This window comes from Schistocerca americana, chromosome 7, assembly GCF_021461395.2.
Source record: "Schistocerca americana isolate TAMUIC-IGC-003095 chromosome 7, iqSchAmer2.1, whole genome shotgun sequence".
Lineage (NCBI taxonomy): Eukaryota > Metazoa > Arthropoda > Insecta > Orthoptera > Acrididae > Schistocerca > Schistocerca americana.
In genome coordinates, this window is record NC_060125.1 from 352335421 (window position 1) to 352353943 (window position 18523).

The 18523-nt window shown below is 42.9% G+C and overlaps 1 protein-coding gene across 1 annotated transcript in view; it reads right to left on the minus strand.

The window, feature by feature from the left end:
• Positions 1-18523, minus strand: part of LOC124622317 (cardioacceleratory peptide receptor-like) — a 364747-nt gene that overhangs the window by 142228 nt on the left and 203996 nt on the right. Inside the window, exon 2 of the mRNA XM_047147994.1 lies at positions 14756-14859. Within this exon, the coding sequence (XP_047003950.1) occupies positions 14756-14859 (104 nt within the window). The remainder of the gene's footprint in view (positions 1-14755; positions 14860-18523) is intronic.

Here is an 18523-nt window from a genome sequence, read left to right on the forward strand (position 1 = left end):
CTCCGTGTTTAACATGGAATTCCTCTTGCATTTTTAATGTGAAAGCATTTGCTTTTAATTTCATTGAAGGTTGTCTGCATTTTTCTGTATGTTGAATCTCTTACTCTTTTTACTCGTAGATATTTTCGCATCCATCCCGCTGCTATTTCATTTGGCTTTCCTGCACTTCCTGCTAATGACTTATATTGTGGAACTCCTGTCTTATCTTGAACACTTTTGTTCTTCTTTCTTTCTCCAACTGGTTGAAGAATTTCTTCTGAAAATATATATTTCCTTGCAGTTACGTTTCTGGTAACTGTACTGCTCTCTTTACAGATGCCAAATTCTCTACCACTGCACTGCCAACATTTCTTTGCTGTTACGTTCTCAGTACCTATATTTGTCAGTACGTCTTCTGTGAATGCTCTTTGTAGAAATCTGCATTGTTTTTCGCTGAAGTGCCTACTGTGATATTCATTATCGCATTATCTAAAGCGTTAGAGCTTCAGAGGTGTCATATCAATTTTCAGTATTCCAGTATCACACGTCTTTGCACAATGATCCATCCAAACGTGTTTCTTAAGTTTCTGTCACTCTCCATCGTTACTAAATCACAATGCGAGTCTATATCTGATCCTGGTTACGCCTCACAATCCAATACCTAAATCCAGAGCTTCTGTCTGCCCATGGTGTAATCGAAGTGGAACCTTCCCACATTTTCAGACCATTTCCGAGCATACCATCTCCTCTTGTGTACCTTTAACAGTCTATTCGCCATTACCTAGCTCAGATTTGTTCCAGAAGTTCGTTAGTCCTTCTCCTCTCTATTTCCTACTACCGAGTCCATGTACTGTCGCAACTCTTGTCATCAGTTTCCAGAATGAGATTTTCACTCTGCAGCGGAGTGTGCGCTGATATGAAACTTCCTGGCAGATTAAAACTGTGTGACGGACCGAGACTCGAACTCGGGACCTTTGCCTTTCGCGGGCAAGTGCTGTACCAACTGAGCTACCCAAGCACGACTCACACCCCGACCTCACAGCTTTACTTCTGCCAGTACCTCGTCTCCTACCTTTCAAACTTAGAAGAAGCTTTCTTGTCATCAGTTTCTTCCAGTGCTTCAGCGTTCCAATCCCCCACGATTATTAGATTGTTACCTCTTTTTAAATACTGAATCAGTACTTTAAGTATCTGTCCTGTACTTCTTCATTTGTTGTTGGTGACATCGAGATGTATATCTGAACTATTCTTGTTGACGTTAGTTTACTGTCGATTCCGAGAAGAAAAGTTCTGTCACTTAACTGTTAACAGTAATTTACTCTCTAACCTACCAGCTATTCATGACTAACACTACTCACGCGACATCCTTCTCTTCTGTTGTCAATAGTACGTTCGAGTGGCGGAAAGTCCCTATCTTAAGTTCAATGACCTCTATTACCTCTATCCTCGCATTTTTATTTCCTTTTTTTCGTTTTCTAGCTTTCCAAATACTTTCAGACTTTTGACATTACATACTACAATTCATCGAATGTTGATCTTCCTTTTCCAATGGTCACCTCCCACTTGGCACTCAACTCCCGGAGATCCGAATGAGGGACTATTCAGGTGTCTACCAACAGAGAGATCCTCTTGACATACAAGCTTCTAAATAGAGGCGAGTCACTTAAGCAGCCTGGCCTTTGTGCTTCCAAGGCTCGGTCATTAATTTCTTGCCTCTCTCTATATTTACTAAGCGCAGACTAGTGCATATTAACCGTGGCATAACCGTAAGTACGGTCCGATTAGTCGAGAAATGGAAACCAGTGTGAAAATCGAAAAAAATTCATTTGCAGCAGTTAGCTACACCTTCGAGCTGCTTCTCTGTACCAGCTTTGCAGTACCCTCATTGTAGAAGGCAACCGCCTACGCTAGTCTACAGCTCGTTGTCTGCCCCAACATGTTGTGCTTCCACGGGAGCGGAGATGAAACTCAGAGGGCTCCAGCTACGGCTGTACTGTGGGTGATGAAACACTCCCCATTGAAAACGCTGCAGGAGGATTTTCATTGCCCCCTGCAGAGTGCAGCCGAGAACTGTCATGAGGAAGGGAACGCATGAGAGTTGTGAGTCCTGCGTGGCATCAGGCGAAGTATCTCACCAGGTCCTCGTACTTGGCTGAGACACCATTTTCTATGCCTCTTTACGTGCTCACTTTGCGCTCTGAACTGAAAAGAGCGACGCGACGTAAACGATGGTTGTACTAAAGACACTGTCCAATACGTATGTGCAGTGCTTCATTAGTTTTCCCCTGTGGTTCCAATTTTGCACACGAGCGGACTTCACTTTCCGAATAGCCCTCACATGTAATGTGGACTCACACCGAATTTGGTGACGTTGTTTAGTATGAATGCGGCATTTGAACGAGCTTTGATTCTCTCCTCTCACGTCTCAAGGTGGTGCAGGCTTAAAACAGGCAGTTTGAGGTTGTTTCCAATGGGTCTCATTGTAGAGTAGGGGTTTCAGAACTTTTTCTCTGACAGAACACTTCGAAAATCCTGGTACTTTGATGGAACACTTTGTTCATTTTGAAGGTTATGAGGAATTTTGAAAAATACGAAAAGCTTCTTTTATTCAGAGATTACTTTAATTTCAAATTGTAAGTAATAACACAGAAATTATAATTAAGTTTTAAAGTAGTATAGTGCAAAATGTCGATGAAAAAATGCACCGTGTTAGTAATAGTTTTTGTGGAGCACTTACTCACTTCCAGTGGAACTCCACTGTTCCGCGGAACACATTTTGGGAAACCAAGAGGTAAAGGGATGTAGCTAGAAGTCAAATGGTACGCCCAACACGTCGAAGGCTTTTCCTGGTAAGACCACCGCTGTTTTCGGTCCGATTAATGCCTGCATTGATGTTGTTCCTTCACCAGTGATCGAGTTGCACCTCATTACAAGGTGTGAGGCGCTGCGAAAGACTTCTTGAGACATCAGTCGAAAGTCTCCCGGTTACAAGTGCTGTCTGTGTCTGATAATGATGCTAGGGCCGGCCGAAGTGGCCGTGCGGTTAAAGGCGCTGCAGTCTGGAACCGCAAGACCGCTACGGTCGCAGGTTCGAATCCTGCCTCGGACATGGATGTTTGTGATGTCCTTAGGTCAGTTAGGTTTAACTAGTTCTAAGTTCTAGGGGACTAATGACCTCAGCAGTTGAGTCCCATAGTGCTCAGAGCCAATGATGCTAGGCCATCTGCAGTCGTCTACCCTGTTTCTCTGGAAGCCTCTCAGCCTGCAAGATCTAGGCATTAACAGAGTGTGGGATTACTGATAGCTGAGTGCTTCAATGTCTGGTACATATGGAGCCTCTTTGTGATAAGTCTGCAAAGTTGAGGTAGAACTCCAGTTTTCACCGTGTGTGCATAGAGGGTGGTCTTATACCAGATATGGAACGCTACCTTCGAGATGCCATGAAGAGCACAGCATGCTTCCAAGCGCAGGTGGTAGCTCATATTGTTACTCATATCGTTACCAGTAATGTGGGTCGCTTTGAATTATAAGAGATTCTTCTTGGTTCTCGGCAACTGTCTGAAGTGGTAAAGATAGCTAGCCTTTCTTCAAAGATGAAGGATTAGCTCACCATCTGCAGCATCATTGACAGGACCAGCGTTAGTTATAGAGCCGAGTAAGGGATCAGACTCAGAGACGGTGCTACAGGTTCTTTGACTCGCCTTACAGGGGTCTGGTGTCAGCTGCACGAAAACATGATGTGACAACCGGAGTGGGAAAGTCTATGAAGTTGTCATTCTTCTTTTTTCAAACAAGTTACAGGAATTCAGCCAGGTAATATTAAGAGCGATCGCCGATATTTCGGTGGGAGAACACCCCCGCCATTTTCAAGGCAAACTGCAACGGCTAGGCGATGTACAAGCAAATTTAAAACCTCTGTTCTAGGACTGCTGCAGGAAAGATAACACACACACTGAACACTAGTGCCACCATAGATGACCAAAGTCAGAGATATCGATAGTGAGACTATGAAGTAGCTGGTGAAGCAGCATTACTCTGCCTCTCTGTTTCTTGACAAGGAAGAGAGCAGGATTCGAAACAGAGTTTAAACAAAACCCTCCACCCCTGTTTACAAAGTTGCTCGCTAATTTAATCTCAACTGCCTCTTTAATAACACTGTCCCAGTAGCTGGACGTGCATGCCAATATCTCGGTGTTGTTGCATAACATAGGGTGACCAGTATCCAAGCAATGTTCGTCAATAACAGATCGACTTGGCTTCTGTAATCGGGTGTGCCCTTTATGCTCAGTACATCGGTCTTCCACGGTCCTGATAGTTTGAACAATATATGTCAAGCCACAGCTACAAAGAACACGATATACACCCGCCTTACGTAAACCAAGATCATCCTTAGCGGAACTGAAAAGCACTCTAATTTTAGATGGAGGTCGGAAAACACATTTCTCATCGTATTTCCGACCTTGTTGGAAGTGCTTCCTACGTAAGGCAAAAAGGCAATAGACTGAGGTGTCGACTCAGTATTGCCATCAATCACCCGATGCAGAGTTGATCGATAGCGCAACGCTCGTTCAATCTGTCTTTCACTATAACCATTTTGACGAAACGTAGCTTCAAGATGGGACAGCTCAGCTGCCAAAGTCTCAGTGTCGGAAATGACATGTGCTCTGTGTACCAAGGTACGAAGTACCCCCTCACGCTGAGCCGGATGGTGACAACTATTAGCCTGTAAATACAAGTCGGTGTGAGTACGTTTGCTGTAAACTGCATGACCCAATGATCCATCATCCTACCTCCTAACCAAAACGTCAAGAAAGGGAAGGCAACCATCCTCTTCCACCTTCATCGTGAAACTAATATCTCTGACTTTGGTCATCTATGGTGGCACTAGTGTTCAGTGTGTGTGTTATCTTTCCTGCAGTAGTCCTAGAACCGAGGTTTTAAATTTCCCTGTACATCGCCTATCCGTTGCAGTTTCCCTTGAAAATGGCTGGCTGTGCTCCCGCCGAAATATTGGTGGTCGCTGTTAATATTACCTGGCTGAATTCCCGTAAGTTGTTTGAAAATTGTATACACCTGGAGAAACTCAGGTCTCACATTGACTGCATCTGTTCGCATGTCAACAGTTTGTACCAGCGGAAAATTATATTGTCTTCATTGCCTTAAAATTGTTAAATAATGCTGAAAATATTAGTTTGTGCCCTTCATTGTCGGGAAGTGTGAAATATGAAACCAAGTCACATACTGCACTGCCATTTTAATGCGGTGCGTTTGCATATTCCCCCTCTTTCCCTTTCTTCCACTAAGACAGCGTATCACTGAGGTAGAGAAAGTATGCTGCAAGGCAAGAGGGCTATGACACATGAGCCAGACCCCTGCTCACATGCCGAATTCTTGGTCATCCCTGGACAAGGCAGATATTTAGGTAAGATATTCTCAGAATATCTCAGAAGCTGTTACATTCTAGAAGGTAGCGGGTCAAACACAGGACGAAGGCCGATCCAGAAAACGTTGTTGTAAGAAATTAAGATTTTTTCAGGTGGAGTAGAGATGAAATTTCAGGCGAACTGCCAGAAGTCAATAACTTTCTGTTAGGATATTTCAAGGCAGAGCCTTTGTTCATCTTTAGTTACGTCCATCAATATACACCAGCAGACGGCCAAGTTCCTTGCGCCAGAAAGTCGTGGCAACAAGTTATGTCAGGCTGCAGTTCATCCAAAATTTCAAGAAACGATAACAATTATAGCTGCGAAGCACTGAACCTAAAATCATCGTAGGTACTAAAGCCGGAGATAAGTTCGGCTAAACCATTGATGAAATACTTAACAATGTACACTAAGGACAGACTGAACTAATTATGTTTCTGCTAGAAGTAGCTTATCTTTTAGTGACATTGAGGTAGATAAAACAAAAACATAGTTGGTTCCTTTTGACAACATCCGTCTCCTCCTCGGCAGATGACGTACTTGGTCGAAAGGTGATGGAAAATTTCGGTAACTGATACAGTTGTAGCTGATGGAGACGTCAATCTACCCTCACTATGTGGGTGAAAGTAAATGTTGAAAGTCGGTGGAAGACATAAGACATCATCGGAAAACGTACTGAATGCTTTCTCTGAAAATTACTTCGAGCGAGTAGTTGAGGAGCCCACAAGAGTGTAAATGGTTGCAAGGACACGCCGGACTTCCAAGTTACAAATAGTACTGAGCAGATTGATGGATACACGAATTAGTGGCCACAAGGCCATTGTAGAGAAACTGAATACCTTAAAATCCAAATCCACAGGAAAATTAACGTAAAATATATCCAATTAGAAAGAAGATAAAATCTCGCTTGACGTCATCGTAAGATACTGTCTCTATCCCTTCTGTACTAACTGTGTAAGGGTAAACCCAATGTGGCTCAAAATTGTAGAAACAGTGTTGATGAAAACTGATAGTTATTTGCCATCTAAATTAACAAGAAAGCGAAAAGATCCTCCAGGATACACAAAACCGGTTACTACACTGCTGGAGAATTGCCGAAAACAGCATGCTACATTAGATCAGAAACTTTACGAGTTTTGCGACCGTTGAAAGATACAGAAACCTAGTGACGACTTAAATACGAGGCGCTTTTAATTACTTCAATAGAAAACTCAGAATCTGGCAGAAAATTCAAATACACTTTGGTCATTTACCACTTCAGCAGCATGACAAAGTCATTCCCTTCACTGTACGATATCAATGATCACGATATTCTTTCACTACGCAGAAAATACTCCAGAATTAGAACCAAGAAAAAGAGTCAAGGTGAGTAATTAGGAAGTAAATAGCCCGGGTGTTACGAAGTAATTTAAGTCAATAAATAGATCTTTCGGTGACTGTATACCAAGTAGGTTCGTTTCAGAGTATGCTGATAAGCATCTACGTTTTCAGTGACAATGTGTTACCACTTGCTGCAAAATTATGAAGTACGTTGATGAGAATGATCTGTTGCCACGTAACTAGCAAGGGTTTAGGATACATCATTCTCGTGAAACACAATTGGCCATTAATCTGACGAACGAACGAATGCTGTCGTCAGCAGATCTGTCCGCAGCTCGTGGTCTAGTGGCGAGCGTTGCTGACTCTGGATCACGGGGTCCCGGGTTCGATTTCCGACCGGGTTTGGGATATTCTCCGCCTGGGGATTGGGTGTTTGTGTTGTTCTCATCACTTCATCATCATCATTATTCATGACAGTGGCTAGATTGGATTGGGTAAAAAAATTGGGACTTTGTACGAGCGCTGATGACCGCGCAGTTGAGCGCCCCACAAACCAATCATCATCATCATCATCATCAACGTCAGCAGATCTCAAAGTTAATTCCATATTTCCAGATTTCCCGAAGTCTTTAGACAACATGCTCGTCATACTGTTTCCAATGAAACTGTGTGTCTTCGGAATATCGGCTCAGGTGTGCAACCGGATTCGTGTTTTTTTGTCACAAAGGACACGATTCGTAGTAACTGACGGAAGTCATCCAGTGAGACCGAAGTTATACCTGGGCTTCCCAAGGAAGTGTCGTAGCCCCTATGCTGCTCTTAATCTATACAAACGATTTAGGAGACAATCTTAGTATTCCGCATAAATTGTCTGCAGCTGCTGCAGTCATTTACCTTCAATTAAAGTCATCAGAAGATCTAAAGAGCAAAAGAGCTGCAAAGTGATTCAGACGAGATATCTGCATCGATCGATAAGTGACAGCTGACCCTGAGAAACAAAAAGAGAATGATGTGGGGTCCACCACATGACGACTAAAAATTCTATTAAGCTTCGGTTACATGATAATTCAAAAATTTAAAGGTTGTCAGTTCAACTAAAGACCTAGGTATCACACTTACGACCGACTTAAATCTTAACCATGACATTCAAAATGTTATGCGAAAGGTGAACAGTGTAATTTAGTCGCAGAAAGTTAAAATATGGAACAAATCTACTGAAAGGACTGCCTTTAATACGCTCGTTCTTCGTTTTATGGAATATTGCTGCGCAGTATGCAAAGAAAGGCAGATGGTTTTATGTTATTGCGAAATAGGGGAGCGGATATCACTGGGTATGATAAGCGTGCTGTGGATGGGGGCGGGGGTTAGGCAGTCTTTAAAATAAAGATGTTTTCTGTTGCGGCGAGATCTTTTCTCGAAGCTAGTGAATGACACTGAGTATATAGATGTGGACAAGCCACCTTGTTTTACTGTTTGTTTTATGTTGGCAGGAATGGTATCACTCTTGTCTGTGGGTATGCATACAGTGCCACTCCCAAGCTTCATAAAGGCTACAGGACACCATAAATACAAAACTTTTACAGTGACCAACTTTGTATACCGAATGGCAAAATATTTTGTTGGCGCCCACCTACGGGGGAATAATAGCGTGGAAGTGGCTCTATGAACACTCTGCCAAACAATCAAGTGTGAAATGTAGAGTGGTCACGTTGGTGTGGAGTCAATGACAGTCCCTGGAGTCAATGTTAGACTGAGTATCTCACGCTGCTAAAGGCACCACCACGAGATTGGGCGCATTCTAGCACGACAGGCTCGAGCACGACGGGTTGGAGAAATATTTGTATTACAAGAGGACATCAAAAGTAGCCACCGGCTGTGCAGGAGAGATGTAGCGGGACATACCGCAAGATCAGATGCGTCGTGCTCCGGTAAGCCGAGAGAATGGCGGATGGTCAAACGATAATCGTTAGCTCGATGGTAAGGAGTGTAGAAAAAACAGACAACATTATTGAGAAATAGTTGATCGATAGTGCACATCCAAAAACGGGTTGGCATGTAAGAATACCGAAATCCGCCGTGGTTCTGTTCAAATAAACCTTTTCAAACCATACTTGTGGCTGGATGCTGTTACAATTACAAACGTTACAGAATTATACTCGCGGTTCTAGAAATGTTAATTTAGACAAGATAGCATTAGTAACATTGGGTACAATAATCTATATAATGCAGGGTTTGGAGTGAAACAGAGTTAACTGCAGATTTTGAAGAGCACAACTAGTAACGAATTTCTCAGAAGTGCTGTTCAACCATTCAGGTGCTGGTACCTGTATAAAACGTAGCAGCGCAGAGATTCCTGGGGGGAAACTGGACCTGAGCTACCCACTAACCATTTCCTCGCGGCTTCGTTCTGGAGCACTTGAGCAGGGACGGTCGTCTGTGTGTCAGTACAATGCCTTTTGTTGTGAAGCGGCAGTTCGATTACCAGCCAGAGATCGGAGAGCCAGCCTGGAAATCCCAGTCACATTCTGTGTGCAAAGCGGCTGCAAGCCAAAAGCGCCCTTCGGGCGTTCTAAATACTACAGGACTTTGGCGCAACATAATTAACAACACTGTGGTCAGATGTTCGAGATTTCACAGGAGTTTCTGGAGAAGAGCAATTCTGAAATTTATTCCTCACATTGAAGAGAGGAGCGAGATACTGTCTTACATATCTTATGACTAATATCAGAATAGACTCAGAGAAAAAATTGTGATGTTAGACACGAACATATTTGTTAAGGAATACGAGCTGCGTCAGAGAAACAACGATAAATTTTGCTTTTTTTGGAAAAAAATTAATTATTCGTGCCTAACAAAGCTGCCCGCTTGAAAAGCAGTTCCATTAGATAACTCTTATGCCAGCCTTTTTTCCAATCTCCGAGATACTTCTGGAACTCTCGATTTGGATTAGCTTATACCTCTCTCCGCGAAACGTTTCTAATTTCATCTACACCTGACGCCCTGTTTTGGTAACAGGGAAACGTCACATGAGGCCATGTGTCTCGAATATGGAATCTGGGGTACAATGCAGTATTGAATTTGGACACAAATTAGCGAACAAGCAACAAAGTGTGAGTGATGGATTGACCGTAGAGTAAAACATGTCAGTTGTTTCACAGCAAATCCGGACTTTATTTTTCGAAATGCTTCACGCTTACGATGTTGTAAATAATAATTATTAATCGTTAGATCTTATAACAATAACACTTGGCGCATTATGCCGTTAAAATAAAATAACAAAAAGAGGATAACGTTAACTTTCGACAGCACTAAGTCAGGTTTCTTTTTATCTTTGTGGTGCTTAATGCTTCCGATGGAAGTACCGGGTCTTAATTCCGCCGTCAAGTTCGTAAATTTATATTTCGTCTCCTGTTGTGACACGTTACAGTAGTTCTCTATTGTTTTTTACTTCATCTAGTGAATACCGAGTTACTTGCAACGGCTCTGTTTTTCTTCTAAGTTCACCAGTTTCGGAAAAAAAACTTTGCTGCCACACATTTCATATAGAATACATAGGAAAAGTTTTATGGCATGAGGCGATTGATGTGTCAGAATTTTCAGCGACTTCTCTGATTGTGATTCACCGATAGTTTATAATCACTTCTTTCACTTTTTCCACAATTCCATCTGTTGATGATGTGCTGCAGCCTCTAGGTCATTTGTATTCTTAAACTTCTTCCCGGCCTTCTTCAAAACGCTTATATCAAACGTAAACCATAGTTTTACTCATAGAAAGTCACCAAAAGAGATATGTAATATTTTTGCTCCACTTTATTGTGAAATATTTAATACAAATTCCTTGAGCCATTTTTGTACAAAATATGCCGGGCGGAGTGGGCGTGCGGTTGTAGGCGCTACAGTCTGGAGCCGAGCGACCGCTACGGTCGCAGGTTCGAATCCTGCCTCGGGCATGGATGTGTGTGATGTCCTTAGGTTAGTTAGGTTTAATTAGTTCTAAGTTCTAGGCGACTGATGACCTCTGAAGTTAAGTCGCTTAGAGCTCAGAGCCATTTGAACCATTTTTTTTTTTGTGCAAAATAAAGTAATCGCTGATTCTACCAAAACATTTGTAACATTCTAACAGATGACAACAGATATCCAGTACAAATTATTTTTTGAACATCTTTGCACGACACGACAACAAAAAAAACCAAAAGAATCGTACTAATAACGCAAGGGAAACTATGAAATTCCTGTCACTGTTTGAACACAACCAGGGTACTATTTTCAGAGCGTTATTTATGAGTTATGTTCACACACTGAGCACTGTAACTAAATGATAAGTATTGATGCGCTTCTATGCACTCAGTATACTTTACCAGTCGTATTGGACATGCAAAAACACGGTTCCAGCTCGGATTGCGAATTACTTAAACTTACTAGCAGCTTATTAGCGTGGCGGAGAATAACGGAAAATTGACTCACTGTATTTGAGAGCTTCTGTTCGAAGATAGAGTTCCTCAGAACATTTGTCACTGAACTTCGTTGACCTCTTCGAGTAACAACGAGTCTTATTCCTGAGAATGTTGGAGGAGGAAGAGTTATGTAATAACTCCAGATTTAAAGGATGCCCACACCTACAAACAGTACACCTTCAGTCACAAGAGCTGTGGCATATTTTACAGAACGGACCGTGATACCGTGTTATAATTTCAGATACGCCGCCTCCATAAACTACAAGTACTAGGAACACACGATTTCTTACATCGTATGGACGGCCGAAGTGGCCGTGCGGTTAAAGGCGCTGCAGTCTGGAACCGCGAGACCGCTACGGCCGCAGGTTCGAATCCTGCCTCGGGCATGGATGTTTGTGATGTCCTTAGGTTAGTTAGGTTTAACTAGTTCTAAGTTCTAGGGGACTAATGACCTCAGCAGTTGAGTCCCATAGTGCTCAGAGCCATTTGAACCATTTTTTTTTTACATCGTATGGAATTTGTGAAATATTTCCTCATCAATATGCTGTTGACTATAATTACAAATCAGGTGTTATTATTCACCGGTATGGAGTACGTTACACTTGATGCTTGTTACATCAATCGTAATGCCCTAGTCTGTAGCGATGATAGGTGGCATATGATTACATCTTGCTCTCAACCACAAAATTTTTCCGCTCTGTATGAAAATCACTGACTGTGCTGTGTGCAGTCTGTGGCTGGTTTGCATTGTTGGAATATTTGCTATTGTAGTGTTGGGCAGTTGGAAGTGAACAACGCATAGCGTTGCGTAGTTGGAGGTGAGCTGCCGGCAGTGCTGGATGTGGGGAGAGAGATGGCAGAATTTTGAGAGCAGACGCTGTGGACGTGTGTCCATCAGAAAGAGTAAATTTGTAATATGGGATATCATGAACTGGCAGTATGGGTGCACGCTGTATTGCAGTAGTTCGAGTAACGAAGATTTTTGTGGGGTAAGTGATTCATGAAAGGTGTAGGCTGTTGTTAGTCAGGGCCATTCTTTTGAAGGGATTATTGAAAGTCTGATTGCGTTGCGCTAAAAAAATATTGTGTGTCAGTTTAGTGATGATCAGAACAAGTAAAGAGAGAAATGTCTGAGTACGTTCAGTTTTGCTCAGCTTTTTGAAAATCAAATAACGTAGAGGTTTTCCAGTACTGTCATTTATAAAATTTTTCTAAGGGGATGTTTCATATGGCGACCCTGAGTTTTTCACCTCCGTCTACTGTTGTTAAGGATTCGATCACAGACAAATACTTGTGATAAGCTAAAGTATAAAGACGATTGCTGCTAGTTTCAATCACAGTAATTTAACTTGTGTTCTTAGATTCCTGTCTGAGCGCACACTCGGAAATCGCTACGGTTTGAGAAAGAAAATGGTGAATTATACGTGACAAGAAAAAGTATAAATGTCACTGTCAATTGTTTCAAGCACAGTAATTTCATCTTTCATTTATTAAACATATGGAAGTCACGAAATTTAGGATACTAGTGAGAAAACGCGCTCTTACGTGTAAATAACGACGAATATATCAGAAAAATGTTTACCTTTGACGGTTAACGAATTCTCAGAACATGTTACAAACACGAAGAGGAGAAAAAGTATTACGACTGCAGTAGGGAGTAGAACAGGACATTTTTGTACTTATACTACAGGCCATTAAAATTGCTACACCACGAAGATGACGTGAAACAGACGCGAAATTTAACCGACAGGAAGAAGATGCTGTGATATACAAATGATTAGTTTTTCAGAGCATTCACACAGGTTGGCGCCGGTAGCGACACCTACAACGTGCTGACACGAGGAAAGTTTCCAACCGATTTCTCATACACAAACAGCAGTTGACCGGCAATGCCAGGTGAAACGTTGTTGTGATGCCTCGTGTAAGGAGGAGAAATGCGTACCATCACGGTTCCGTCTTTGATAAAGGTCGGATTGTAGCCTATCGCGATTGCGGTTTATCGTATCGCGACATTGCTGCTCGCCTTGGTCGAGATCCAATGACTGTTAGCAGAATATGAAATCGGTGGGTTCAGGAGGGTAATACGGAACGCTGTGCTGGATCCCAACGGCCTCGTATCGCTAGCAGTCGAGATGACAGGCATCTTACCCGCATGGCTGTAACGGATCGTGCAGCCACGTCTCGATCCGTGAGTCAGCCGATGGGGACGTTTGCAAGACAACAACCATCTGCACGAGCAGTTCGACGACGTCTGCAGCGGCATGGACTATTAGCTCGGAGACCATGGCTGCGGTTACCCTTGACGCTGCATCACAGACAAGATCGCCTGCGATGGTGTACTCAACGACGAACCTGGGTGCACGAATGGCAAAACGACTTTTTTTCGGATGAATCTAGGTTCTGTTTACAGCATCATGATGGTGGAAGTTTACAGCATCATGATGGTCGAATCCGTGTTTGGCGACATCGCGGTGAATGCACATTGGAAGCGTGTATTCGCCATCGCCATACTGGCGTGTCAGCCGGCTTGATGGTATGGGGTGCCATTGGTTACACGTCTCGGTCACCTCTTGCTCGCATTGACGGCAGTTTGAACAGTGGGTGTTACATTTCAGATGTGTTACGACCCGTGGCTCTACCCTTCACTCGATTCCTGCGAAACTGTACATTTCAGCAGGATAATGCACGATCACATGTTTCAGGTCCTGTACGGGCCTTTCTGTATACAGAAAATGTTCTACTGCTGCAATGGTCAGCGCATTCTCCAGATCTCTCAACAAAAGGAAACGTCTGGTCAATGGTGGCCGAGCAACTGCCTCGTCACAATACGCCGGTCACTACTCTTGATGAACTGTGGTGTCGTGTCGAAGCTGCATGGGCAGCTGTACCTATACACGCCATCCAAGCTCTGTTTGACTCAATGCCCAGGCGTATCAAGACCGTTATTACGGCCAGAGGTGGTTGTTCTGGGTACTGATTTCTCAGGATCTATGCACCCAAATTAAGTGAAAATATGATCACATATCAGTTCTAGTAAAATAATATATTTGTCCAATGAATACCCGTTTATCATCTGCGTTTCTTCTTGGTGTAGCAATTTTAATGGCCAGTAGTGTGATTTGGTACTTAACATACCATTCAAATGGTTCAAATGGCTCTAAGCACTATGGACCTTAACATCTGAGGTCATCAGTCCCCTAGACTCAGAACTACTTAAACCTAACTAACCTAAGCACATCACACACATCCATCCCACTGGCAGGATTCGAACCTGTGACCGTAGCAGCAGCGCGGTTCCGGACTGAAGCCCCTGGAACTGCTCGGCCACAGCGGACGGTAACATACCATTGGTGATCTAATAATTGTAAATAAGTATTGGTTAACCTATAAATCATGACTCCCTTTGAATAAATTTGGAGTAGTGCAATTTACCATGGCATAGTAGTAATGTAACATTTTTCCTTCTTCAGTGATTTACAAGAAGCTCAAGCTGCCAAAGAAGAAGCTCATTAGAGCGTAAGTTCATCGCTATACCTGTATGAGAGTGACATGCATGCTTTTATCATGGTGGGTCCTTACCTGCAGGAAACGTACGATCTTGCAGGCCACGTTGCCCGCGTACCATACAATGGTGATCCTTGTCACGATGTCCGTCAACACATTGATGAGGCCGACCGTCAGGTCTGGAAAAAAAAAGGCACGCACTGTTTAGTCAACGTGGAATTAAGTTAAAAAACAAATGTTTTGTCATATGGTCACCTCTTTAGTAATGCTGCATTTGCTAAATGTGTATCTTTCAAAAAACTCTAAACTCCTTCTAACGGTACCGAAAGATCACTGCCCTCCCGGCCGTTGTCAGATTGAATGAGTGGAGCTACTACTTCTCAGTCAAATAGCTCCTCATTTAGCCTCACGAGAGCTGTCTGCATTCCACCATTGTTTGTGCAGCAGCTTCGGGTTATAGGGCTACACCGTTATTCCGCTAATTTGTTCATAGATTCATAATATATAAACGGAGCACACCTGGACATTGTAGCTCAAACAATGGCTAATTGCTAGACTAGCAACTACGCAAGATATCTGCACCTGTTATATGGGAGTAACCACACTGGTGCCCAAGAATAATCAATTTTGGGGCCGAAGCAGAATCTGCCGACAACAGTGGATTCTTACTGTTAATATTTTAATGGTCACAAAGAGCATACAAATTGTCTCAGTTCCAGATCAGAGCTGATTTGACGCAAACGTTTTTGAGGGAATGTACAAATTGTCTAGCGGTAGGGTCTTTCACTTCTACTCTGGCTGTATTGGATCACGAGTTCGAAACCCGCCACTGTTCAAATTTTGAATAAACATCATCAACAATGTCAGCCGGGAACTTCCGCCACACTAAGTCACCCTCGTTCTGCCAACGGCCTTGTCAGAGAGTACAGAAGCGAGCAAAGTTTCAGGGAACTTTGTTGCCCTGGAGATGGGAAACTGCCCCTAAGAGGTGGAAGAATCAGCAATGACGACCGACGTGTGGCTGCACAAGGCAATGGAAACCAAAGCAATAAAGACGCATAATATGTATCCACAGTATGTGTGGTTTGCAACTGAAAAATATTGACATTATGTTCTTTTCACTACAAAAGGATGTCATATTAGAGGACCGCTAATCGGGTGGTGACAATGAGAAAAAGATGAAATGATCAGCGACAGCATAACATTCTACGAGTTCGACATGGAATGTCAGAGATTTGAACGTAGTAGGAAAGCTAAAAATATGAAAACGGAAATGCAAGGGCTCAATCTAGATGAATGGTGGGGTCAGTGAAGTGAAAAGGAAATAATATAAGGATTTTTACTCTGGCAATTACAGGGTAATATCAACAGCATCAGAAAGTAAAATTAGAGAGATTAGAGCGCACACGGAGGCTTTCAGACAGTCGTTCTTCCCGCGAACCATACGCGACTGGAACAGGAAAGGGAGGTAATGACAGTGGCACGTAAAGTGCCCTCCGCCACACACCGTTGGGTGTAGGATTATTTATGAAGAGAGAGAGTGCGCTACTGTGAATGGTTCAGTGATGGGTTTGATCTCATCACATTTGACAGCAAACCAACACCGACAACGATAGTTCTGGTACACAAGCTACATCACAAACAGAAGGTGAAGAGATAGAGGAAGTATACGAGGATAATGAACGGTAATCCTGTTTGTAAAGGAGGATGAGTCTGTTAATAGCCATGAGGTTTTGGAAGGCGGTTGTAGCGGAAGGAATAGAAGAGGCCTTGGTATTAGGAGAAAGACTAATTGAATTGTGAATTAAATTTCAGAGGGTAACAGCGAATATTCTGTTCTAGAATCACAAGAGAAGGAGATACACTTGGGAAAGGCCTGGAGGCACGGGAAGGTCCAGCTGGAGGAATATTCCAGCTGGAATTCACCATTGTCAGACAGAGATTTGGAAATCAGGTACTGGATTGTAAAGCGTACCCAGGTGCGGATACAGAGCCACATATCGATTTAGAAATGATGAACGATCCACTGAAGTTTAAGAGAATCACCCGAAAAAATCAACTTGGAAGGAAGTGAGGTTCTGAAGTAAGAGAAATGGCTCTGAGCACTATGCGACTCAACTGCTAAGGTCGTCAGTCGCCTAGAACTTAGGACTAATTAAACCTAACTAACCTAAGGACAGCACACAACACCCAGCCATCACGAGGCAGAGAAAGTCCCTGACCCCGCCGGGAATCGAACCCGGGAACCCGGGCGTGGGTGAAGTAAGAGAATCAATGTGAAAGGAAGTGCGATTCTGAAGTACTGAGGAATTATGAGATGTGTTTGAAGTTCACTGAGGATGTTGGTACTGCTATAAGGAACACCAGAGTAGGCAGGTCATGTCTAAAAACTACAATCATAGATGTTGGACAGACAAAGTGCAAGGAAGGTAAACGCGAAGAAACAATGGGTAGTGGATGAAATACTTCAGTTGAGCCATGAAAGAAGGAGATACAAAACATGTTCAGGGAAAGACGTGAATACATCAACATAAATCGCTTGGAAATGAAATAAACAGAAAATGCAGGGCAGCCGAGGCGAAATGGCTGTGAGAAAGATATGAAGAATTCCCAAAAGAAATGATTGTCGGAATGCCTGACTCAATGTACAGAAAAATCAAAGAACCTTCGGTGAAACTGAAGGCAAGGGTGGTAACATTAAGATACTAATGGGAATTCCACTGTTAGGTTCTGTGGTGACTTACCATCAGACTTTCGTAAAAATATCATTGAACACTATTCCAAAGATATAAAAGACAGATAAGTGCAAAACTGTCGCACAATCAGCTGAACAGCTTGCTCATTTAAGCTGATCACAAGACTAATATGCACACGAATGGAAAAGAAAACTGAGAAAGAGTTGGGTGACAATCAGTTCAGCTTTAGGAAAGGTAAAGGTCAAGAGATGCTGTTCTCACGTTCCTCTTGATAATGGAGACAAGGTTGAAGAAGAAACAAGACGAAGGCATAGCATTCGTCAACCCAGAAGAGTTCAGCATTGTAAAACGATGCATGATGTTCGAAATTCTGAGAAAAATGGGAGTAAGCTGAAGGGAAACACGGGTTATATACAATATTTATACCAAGAGAAAAAAGGGAGACTGGTAGACAAAGAACGAAGTGCAGGTAACAAAATGAGATGATGGTAGGGTTCGAATGTGGCGCAGACCCCACGAAGCCATGGACCCAAGCACTGTGCAAGCCGGTGGTGGCTCCGTAGTGACGTAGGCCGTGTTTACATGGACTGGTGTGGGTCCTCTGTTCAAAGTGATCTGATCATTCACTGGAAAATGACTGTGCTTGGTTACTTGGAGACAATTTGCAGGCATTCATAGACTTCATGTTGCCAAACTAGGGAGTTATGTCACCGGGTCATAACAGTTAGCGGTTTGTTGAAGAACATTCTGGAGAATTCGAGCGAATGATCTGACCACCCAGATCGCCCAGCATAAATCCTATCGAACGTCCATAGATCATAATCGAGAGCTCTGTCCGTGCACAAAACCCTGCACCTCACCTTTATGGGCGGCGATAAAGGTAGCATGCCTCAATATTTCTGCAGGGGACTTCCAACGATTTGTTGAGTCCGTGCCTTGTCGAGTTGCTGAACTACGCTGGGCTAAAGGAAGTCCGACACGATATTAAAAAGGATCCCACGATTTTTGTCACCTCGGTGTAAAATGCATCAAAGATGAACAGCGATATTCAGTAAAACATCTAAACTCGTATGTTATTTACTTACATAGGAGTTTAAGCAACACTAGTATGTTTCTAAGAAGCCATAGTAGTGATTTTTCGCAACCA